We start from the raw sequence: 10,614 nt of genomic DNA, 5'->3' as shown, positions 1-10,614 counted from the left end.
GTAGGTATTCTTCTTATATCGGCCCATTTATTATGCTGAAATGTGTCCACCTTTTTCACTCTATCATTCTAAATATTCAATTTGATCAATAAAAGCTGTCCAAACTCTTTCATCTTAACTTTTCCAATTTTCCACCCATCACATTTTACATCATTATTAACTTCATAATATGAAATTCTTTAAAGTAGAGTGGAGACATTCGTAATAGAAAGGGCTTAAACATTACACCCTTATTCAGTCTATTTGATCTTAATGATTTAAGATTATATACTAATTTACATATGGTTTTGAATAAAGATCCTTCTGCCAAATTTGAAGGAATATAAAGTGTTGTTCCAAACTGCATGTTTTACACTTTTTCTTATCTTATGGATACTTATTGTGAACTTCCAATATGTCTTTGCTATATAATGTATGGGGAAAGAACATATGGGGGCCCACTGAAAACCTCAAGTTTTCTATTGCTCTATTCGATAAGCCAAAAATGTGCTAAACCTCTGAGCACTTTACTCAATCAGATAGCTTAACAATTACTTCATTTTTCCAATACCAATAAATGTCTACATTTCGGTGATAACTTTATAAAGGAACTAAACAAATCTAGTTTAACATTTAACTCCTAGGATAGTTCTAGGCTTCTATGAGAGAATTCTTACCTAAATTATTTTGAGTTAAAGGTTTCAGGAGCTATATCCTTATTAACTAACATAGGGCATCTACTAGAGGCATTTTAGCTAGTAATAAGAGCAATACAATCCACAATTAATGGACAAGTCTGTTTTTTACAAAGACGTAGTAGGCCCTCCTAGAAGAAGAGGGTGGAAAGTGGAGAAATTAAGTGCTTTTCTTTACCATAGATTATACTTCAGGCACTCGAATCCTACAAATGGTCACCATTTATTTATAGCCAATAAAGTATCATGTACAAACAAATGATGATCTCTGCCACAACTAACCAAAGTTGGGTTAAAGGGACACTCAAGTCAAAATTAAATTTTATACATAAAAATGTGTATTTACAATAAAAGTAACATTTTCCTGTAAATGAAGAACATTGGAATGTGAAATATTAATAACGCCTGTTGGGTTAGAGCACAAGCGATAAGTGTTAGTTTTTTTCTTTTACGCTCTCCATTGATGTCAATGGGCTGAATGCGCTGGAGTGGTTATGATATTCGAAGTCCTGAAGTTAGTGCGCTTCGGGTTTCGCTCACGTGCAAAATGATTACTTCTAGCAATGTTTACGCTCCAGAGGGAGCGCTAAATAGCACGCCACTTGTAATCTTGCCTTTATTGTTCTATTAGTATGTTCCATTATTCTAACTAATAAAACAGCTATTTATCTTTCTAGTTAGAATATGGTTGTTTGCATATTCATTGCATTGAGTTTCGTGACCTACCCATGTGATGACTATAAAGGCTGTGACACACTGCAAGCAATGTGGCGCGCAGCATGATGATGCGGCTGTGCGCACCCAGTGTGTCCTGCCTTTTATCTCTGTGTACTCAGCCGTGTCAGGTCGTGTAGCTAAGAACTCAGAGTTGAAATATTTGAACTTCAGAAGCTCTGCGGCGGGAAGCAGCTGCTGCGCCTCGGGCCTCATCGCTTGCAGTGTGTCACAGCCTTAAGACTAAATAGCAGATTATTTATGAAGATCTTTTGGGGAATAATTGTGAGAGTTGTACTGTGTATGTTACTTACAAGTTTTGTTACTGTGCTATTTTTGCAGTTGGCTGGTAACCTAAATATAATTATTATCTATGTAAATTTATTATTACTTAACTCATAGAGCAATGCTACAAAGACAGGCATCTATCAAACTGATTTTAAACATATAAATAATAAAGATTTTACCCAAAAAGCCCTTCTATTTGATGATTTTATATCACTTGTTAAACATCCTTAAGCATGCTTGCATTTCTTTTAATAAATCAATGAAGAATGAATTCTTCTATCAATCTTGGCTTCTACAGTTTAAGTATTATGTCTTAAAAGAGAAAATAAATTAAAATGCCACAGCATAACACACAACTTTATTATCCCATGCTAATAAAACATACTCATATGGGAAATCATGTTTAAAATAATGTACAAAGCTATTAGCCCAAAATCTGCAATCTTCTTAGAATACTTAGTTAATGTGACCCTTAATTTAACCTGTCCCTCTTTAATGGCAGCTAATCCAAATCTATTACAGTACAGTTTCATGGGACCATGTATTGAGACAAAAGAAATAAGAAATACAGCAATGCCTTTGATACGTTTTAGAAGAGATAAATATTGTTATGCTTAAATGTATGCTCATCTAATTGATTCTTTTTACAAATAGAGGCTTGTTGTATGCTCTATTAACATCCGCATACCAAAATCTCCAGATGCTGGACTATTGCTGGTACCTTTCCACTGTTGGTTAAATCAGATATCCAAACATCTGCCCTAAACAGCAATATGAAACAAAAACAAATGTTAGATACAGTTCTGTACAATACCTACTTGTGTTGGGAGTTCTGGGCTTCCATAAAAGGTCTCAGCAAAAGACACACCTACCTTGATTTTATATTATTATTATTATTTTTCCTGCAAATGAGGTATTACATATGGATAGTATACACTGACAATACATTTTAACACAATAATATAGAATACATACAACATGTTTGCCAAAACATAAATATTTAGAGCATTACTGAGCTCTTGCTTGAGTTCTCTCTTTACTCAGGTGTAGTCATTAGTGATCTTGTAATGATTAAAGGGACATTAAACCCACATATTTTTTTTCATGATTTAGATAAAGCATGCAATTTTAAACAACTTTCAAATTTACTTCTATTATCTAATTTGCTTCATTCTCTTGATATTCTTTGATGAGTAGCACATCTAGATAGGCTCAGTAGCTGCTGGTTGGTGCCAGCACATAGATGCCTCATATGATTGGCTCACCCATGTGTATTGCCATTACTTTAACAAAGGATATCTAAAAAATAAAGCATATTAGATCATAGAAGTAAATTGGAAAGTTGTTTAAAATTGAATTCTCTATATGAATCACAAAAGAAAATGTTTGGGTTTAGTATCCCTTTAAGTTCTGAGATTCCTGTGAGTTAATGACGCTTTGCAAGAACATTTTGAGAGATTGAAATCTTATTCAGTTCTCATAAAATGTAACATTATTAAATGATCTTCCATGAAACAAAGAAAATATTAAAACATGAAGACAAAGCATAAAGGTTTGAAAATGTAAAAAAGGCCTTGATTCATTCTTGATTATTTTTATATGTATTTTCATTGTCTGATTAGCCTTTTACAGATTAAAAGCTTTCATTTATTTCTGAATGGTTGGGAAAAACCTGAATTTTCCTTAGATGTTTATTATATTTCCGTTTTTTTTATTTTCTTTCTTTCTTTTTGTTTTGTTTTACCTTAACTTTTAGGTCAATTAGGCTTTATTCACTGGACCTTTGCCCTAACAACTTGTGTCTTGTTACCCATGTTACTTTGTGGAATTTCTCTATGACTGACACTTACATAATGTTCGAAAATAGTTGTTCTGTTTGCTCATAATAAATAGGCTTACCATAAATTTTAGAGGTGAAACTGGGACCACCTGGTGCTGTGCCAGTAAAGGGGGGAGAGGTCAGGGCGTGGTCAAGGGGGCGTGACGATTGCCAACCAGAAGTAATTTTCCAAAAAACTCACAAATGCATCACTTAATCTCTTTAAAAATAGGCTCTAACTGGAATATAAGGTATCAGGGTTGGAAAAGTCAGTAGTTAAAGCAGAAACTGCTCAGAGATGGTGAGGATATGGAAATGCAAATTAGTATTTCTACATATAAAGAGGAATTATATTATATTGAACAATATACATGTTGGCATCTGTGTTCACAGTGTTAATTATTATAAGTATGACCAATGCAACAGCATGGTGCACATACGGAGACACATACAGACCCTGCAATTGTACAGGGATGGAGGTAGGTACTGTGATATGGAAGCATTAAACTGCTGGTCTCTGTTCATGACCAGATTTTAGCAATAAAACTGAATGAACAGTCAGTAGTTGAAGAGCAGGGGCAGAATGCTCACTGATGGGAGGCTACTGCTTGACCAGTCTGGGGCATAACTAAAGAAACCCTAGGCCCCATAGCAAAAAGTAAAAAACTGAGCTCCTCCTTTACTCCCTTCCCTTTTATTTTTCACCCATATAAAAGAGTAGTCATTTGAACTGTTGCACTTGAATGCTTCATTTGGGGGGACAACTAAAGCAACTTTTAAAGTCTCTATTAAACCTCTCTTTATTCCTTGCATCCTAATCCCTTAATATGTTTCGCCGTTTAGGTCACGGCTTTCTCAAAAGGTCATTTTCATATTCCTGGTCTTATTTGCTCCTGTTCTGCCCTGTGTGCCTTGGTGCCACAGATATGATTAACTCTTTCCTGGTCCTGCTTTGCTTCTGTTACTGACTCTCTTCATGTCCTGGTTCAGTCTTTTCTTCCACGATGATTAACAGTTCCTTATAGCCCTGGCTCTGCCCTGCACTGTCAGTGCTGCTGTCAGTGTTTTGTCAGATGACACCTTAAAGGGACAGTCTAAAACAGAATTTTTATTGTTTTAAAAGATAGATAATCTCCTTATTACCCATTTCCCAGTTTTGCATAACTAACACAGTTATAATAATATACTTTTAACCTTTCAACTAAGAATACCAAGAGAACAAAGCAAACTTGGTGATAAAAGTAAATTGGAAAATTGTTTAAAATGACATGCTCTATCTGAATCATGGTTTGGACGAATGAAGCTATTTGGGCATGTCACTGAGTGTAGCTTCCAATCAGAGGGTTGTGTGTTACTTTCAATTAATTTTGAGTTTAGAGGGGACATTCGGGGATCTACACAGTATAGCATTTTGTGATAATACCACCCATGTCAGCTATGCTAGCCAATTGCAATCAGAATGTAAAAAACCTGCTATTGCATTGCCGGTATTTGTAATGCCGGCACCGGCTGGGACAGAATGAACAATTGGGTGGGACACTGTGACAGCGCCTCCAAATAGGGATAATCACAGTCAAACTGGGATGTCTGGTAAGCCTAATTATAAACAAACATTTACACATGATGTTTTATTTCCAACCTGAGTTTGCATCATCACTTTCATGGTGATTTTTAGTCTATAGGGTTTTACATGGTTTTCTTGATTGCTCAGTTACTTTCCTACTTATGTGTTCTTAAAAGGTTTCTGGAATCTCTAGATATTAATAATTGAATTCTACAACATATTTTCAAATTAATAAAATCACTCAATAATAGTCCTTTATTTACAAATTTGACACAATTAACATTGATCACTAACCCTGATTTTTCTAAAGGTTTTTCATGACTTTGCAAGTAAGATAGATTCTGATGACTTACTCATACACTACAATGGTTTGTAATAGTTTATGACTAGCAGTGTCCTAATGGAAATAGCAAACCTTGCTTATACATTTCTGCAATCTATTCCATTTCTTTCCAATATATTCCAAAACATTACAGTATGAAAGTTAACACATATAAAGGGACATGAAACTCCACAGTTTTATGTAATGATCCAGATAAACTGTACAATTTTTTAAAGCATACTTAGGTTAAGAAGTACATTAAGAAGTATAAAACATTGTTCAAAGCATTGATGCAAAACTGCTGCCATATAGTGTTCCAGACATGCGCATACTTCTGGGCCTACCTAGGTATGCTTGTCAACTAAGGATACCACGAAAGTTAGGCAAATTTTATAATAGAAGTGCTTTGGAGAGTTTTTTTTTTAATTGTATGCTCTATCTGAATACTCAAATAACAAATGTGGGGTTTCATGATCCCATACATAATTAATCAAACTTTTAATATTAGTATAATTTAAATCAGCTCTTATTGCGGTGTTTGTCCCTTTCTGTGAAGCTTCAGGTCTTTTGGAGTAGCTTGCTTGTTCCTTCAATAACTCACACAGTAGTTTGAAGAAAGAAAAAGTACATACTTATTACAATGATGGTAGGATTGAAACAATAATGACCCAAATCTTTGTTTGTAAGTCAGATATCACCTTTATATACCCAAGTTTATAAAGACTAGAACATAACTATCCATACGGAAATGGAGCTGTTTTTGCCATATACAAATAAGCTAACTGGTTCATTTTTATTATGCCTGTGCTTAAAGGGACAGTCTACATTAGACTTTAAAAGATAGATAATCCCTTTATTACCAATTCCTTAGTTTTCCACAACCAACACAGCTATATTAATACACTTTTTACCTCTGTAATTATCTTGTATCTAAGCCTCTGAAAACTGCCCCTTTTTTTAGTTCTTTTGACAGACTTGCATTTTAGCTAATTAGTGCTGGCTCCTAGGAATTCCACATGCGTGAGCACAGTGTTATCTATATAAAACACATGAACTAACACCCTGTAGTGGTGAAAAACTGTAAACAAGCCCTGAGATGAGAGGCAGCCTTCAAAGGCTTAGAAATTAGCATAGTGTTAGTGTTGTGTTTAATTATTAACTTGCATTTCCCCTTTTTGTGGAGTATGTGTGGGTTTGGGGGACTTTCTCTTCATATTCTTTAATTTTAGTTCCTACTGATTTGGAAATTCTTCATATCACCAAAGAGGATATTGGGATTAAATGCACCATTTCTTAATTTGACCCACCAGAAACCACAACAAGCAACATTTGAATGATTACCCATTTGGACACAGGTGAATCAATATCAATATCAGTGCCCAGTAATGCATTGTTGCTTCTTCAACAAAAGAGACCAAGAGAATGAAGCATATTTGGTAATAGAGATAAATTAGAAAGTTGTTTAAAATCAAATGCTCTATCTAAATAATGAAAGAAAATTGTTGGGTTTCCTATCCCTTTATATATATGTTTTTTTATACATACTAAAGATTCACTAAAGTCAAAATTAAAGTTTCATGATTTAGATAAGGCATGCAATGTAAAAAAACAACAACTTTCCAATATACTTCCATTATCAAAACATACACATTATTTTATTATTTTATTTTTCTGAGGTTCCAGCACCTACTGAGTCTGTGCAAAAGTACACAGTATATACGTATATGAATTTTTTGATTGGCTGATGGCTGTCAAATGATACAAGAGGAGGGAAAATTGCATTAACTTTTAAATTTGACAGAAAATATTCTACTGCTCATTTCAAATTCAAATTAAGTGCTATTGAATTGTATTTTTATTTTGTTTTTGTCAGTTATATATAATTATATTGTATTTAGTGAACCTTCAAGTACTGTAGTTCTAATACACAAATCTAGATTAAACATCCATTGTAAGAAAGAAATCTGGACTATATCGGTTAATTACGCTTTTCAGAAGCCTTTGTGTGCTGTATTTTGTTTGTTGAAGAATAAAAGTGTTTGCCATCCTGCTAGTTTTAAAAAAAAAATACAATTATTTTACAGCATCTCAAAGGGCAGTCATTTTCTTTCTTAAATGTATTTATCTTTTTTTTTAAAACACATATTCAACATTCAAAAAGCAGGTATTTTGTCATTAAGGATAGGGAGAGATATTAGAAATTGTATACAACTATGACAAGTTTATCTTTCAAAGACATTTATAGCATGTGATTAATGTCACATATACTAATAAATTCTAAGGCACAATAATACAATAACCCATTTCTTACTTACCAGAAATCAAATTTTCTTTTCTAAACCCTTGAAATAAACTTTCCATGAAAGACTGTACTGCTTCTTACTCAGTACTGCTTGTGGGTGTCATGTTGCTGGTTTTATTACTACTAAATATTAGAATTTGCCTTTTACATAAGAAACATTTGTCAGCTATAGACTTACTCAATGTCATAAAACCATTTCATTTTATTCTGGTAAACATGACTTGTACAGATATAACTTCTGCATTAAGAACAATTATATAGATACCTAAACCTCTGTCAGAGTAGAAAAAGAATAGAAAATGCTGGCCAGAAGATGTTTTTGCTATAGGCAAATTATAGATTTCTAGACAGTCAGATATTTGTATCTCTTGCCACAAAACTTATGTTTTAAATTTGGAGAAACATTTTGTTACAGTACATTGCTGAGAATAGCTCTGTGGAATCTGTTGGCTCTCTACAAATAACTGATAATAATAATAATAACAATAATAATAATAATAATAATAATGAAGTTTAGCTCATTATCTACATCCATTTTAAATCTCTGTCCAAGATCTTATACCAATAAGTTAGCAAACAACATATTTCGTTTTTATGAAGGGATTTAAAGTACATCTTAGTACAGCTTTCATATTTGAACTGATAGATTTTAGGAGTGTCTGTGTTTGAGTGCTATGGAAAGGTCCTAGTCGCTTTCCCTTTAGTTAGTTCACTCTTAAGTTACATTAAAAAATTGAGAATAGTGTTTTACATGCACACAGGTGGTAAAAAAAGAGCTTTCTTCAAAAAGGTGATGGTCTCAATTCTTTCTCAATGGCAAAGGGGAAAATATAAAATTCTTCACAATAAATATATTTAGCTTATTTTTATACTATAGAACATGCCAAGGTAATCTCCCTTTGTAGCTCATTTAACAACTGGATTTGAATTAATTCAAAGTAGTCCTTCCACATGGCTCGTTTGTCAACACTGTAAATACAGTATTATCAACATGTATATCAATACACCAACCAGGTCACAAATAACAAAGTGAAACTGATATCTGAAGCTAAGGGAAAAAATTAGCAAGGCACACCGCGAGATTTACATATATCTTTGTTCAGAATTTTATTTATAAAAGGCATGAAACTTGCATTATTAATTTAATAATCAATACATAGCATGTCAATGACTCAGGAATAGTTTCCCAGAATGTTATGAATCCTGCAGAGGAAAGCGTAGCCAACAGATCAAGAGTCTGAGCATCAATTAGATGTTCTGTGGCTTAAGACACTGGTGACTTGTTCTATTTTTCTAGAAGCACTTTGTACTTTTGATGAGCAGTGGTGGAAAAATGATCACAGAAAAAGAACGTAACTGATAGAACTTTCTAAATGCATTTCTGGGGTGAACATTTTGTGTTAAACAAACACTAGATTTGCATGGCTACTAATCTATAAAAATAAATCAGCCCAATAATTTGTGGGTTAAAGTATGATATATTACTAAGTTCACAGAGTCCAAAGTTAAGCCTTTATTTTCTTATAAATTAAAAAAATAAATATTTTATTATTAAATAGTGATATGCATTCTAAGGTATTATTTACCATACTATTGTACTAGAGTTTAATACCATCAAAGAGACAATTGTTTACCGTTGAAACAAAAAAAAATCTTATATTGTTGCTAAATAGTGGCAAAATTTAGCTACTGTAAATTTGTAAATTTTAAAAAGGCAGAAAGGTTTACAACAAACATTAGAACTAAACTTTGTTCTAACCACACCCAAATATGATCATCCTTCAATCTCAGTCTTTTGTGCCTTGGATACTATACCACAGTGCTAATGTCATCAGCTTCATCAGGTTTTTTTTGCCTGCTTGGCAGGGATTTCAAGTATTCTAGATGCCTCCGTGCATCTTCCTGGTTTTGACGTACATAGTATACCACATAAGATATCACCATGGTGAACCAGCCAAACATAGTGACTAACATGGCATAATCCGTAGTCTTTTTTTGAAGATTACAAAGGTCTGCATCATTAGCATTAGTCAAGAATGCTCGTCCTGCATGTCCATCAAGTACAGATGTCTTACAAATGACATTGCTGGCAGTCTCATGGTTTGACACCATACTTCTCAGAACCTGCTGTAACGTACAGTCACAGTGCCAGGGGTTGTTAGCAATCCGTGCTCTCGCCTTTAAGTTATTAAAAGCATTTTTATGAACACTCTTTATCTGGTTGTCCGATAGATCTAAAGTCTGCAGAGTTTCTGCTACTCCCTTAAAGGAGTGTTCATCTATGAATTCAATGCTATTTTTGGATAAGTTAAGAACTTTCAGTTGATGGAGATCTTTAAAAATTTCATTAGGGATAGATGTGATTTGATTGGAGTCTAGGTAGAGTAAAACCGTTTCAGGCGGGATGTCTCTGGGTATTTCCTTGAGATTTGCATTACTGCAGCTGACATTTAATCCTCCTGAATGTGAACAAAGGCAGCCTTTGGGACACATACTGGCAGAATGAAAGCACAGTATCATTAGAACAAAGCTTTGTAAGAGCAGACACATGGAGAGGGAGCGTGTTAGCCACAGGTCTACCAAATTCATGCTTATATGTCAGCATAATAACATGACTAATCTTCATTTACCTAAAGGAAGTAATAAAACGTATTCCAATGAAAAGCCCCAACTTCATTTTCTTAAAATATCCTTGTTATCGGAATGTTAATTGTCTTTAGTTCCCAGGAACCATCTAAAATAAAAACAAAAATTTTTATTTTGAATGAGTCAAAAATTAGTAGGACGTGTATTTTTTTAATCAGTGCACATCCAAAACAAAAAAAGTCTAAACATTTTTTTTTTTTCAAACTAAAAATGTAATAATAAATATTACAGTTGATTTCCTTCAATTTTATAACTTGTAGCCAATGTGGGTGCAAAGGTCTGTCA

General features: G+C 33.6%; 1 protein-coding gene across 1 annotated transcript; it reads right to left on the bottom strand.

Moving 5' to 3' along the window:
* Positions 1 to 9,492: 9,492 nt before the first annotated feature.
* On the bottom strand, positions 9,493 to 10,272 carry LRRC3B (leucine rich repeat containing 3B). Its single transcript, XM_053713017.1, has one exon. It carries the CDS (start codon positions 10,270 to 10,272, stop codon positions 9,493 to 9,495), a length of 780 nt encoding a protein of 259 aa, XP_053568992.1.
* Between the last annotated feature and the right edge of the window lie 342 nt (positions 10,273 to 10,614).

The sequence above is a fragment of the Bombina bombina genome, chromosome 5 (assembly GCF_027579735.1).
Source record: "Bombina bombina isolate aBomBom1 chromosome 5, aBomBom1.pri, whole genome shotgun sequence".
NCBI lineage: Eukaryota > Metazoa > Chordata > Amphibia > Anura > Bombinatoridae > Bombina > Bombina bombina.
The sequence above is the reverse complement of the archived record's forward strand: the minus strand, read 5'-3'. Positions and strand labels throughout refer to the sequence as shown.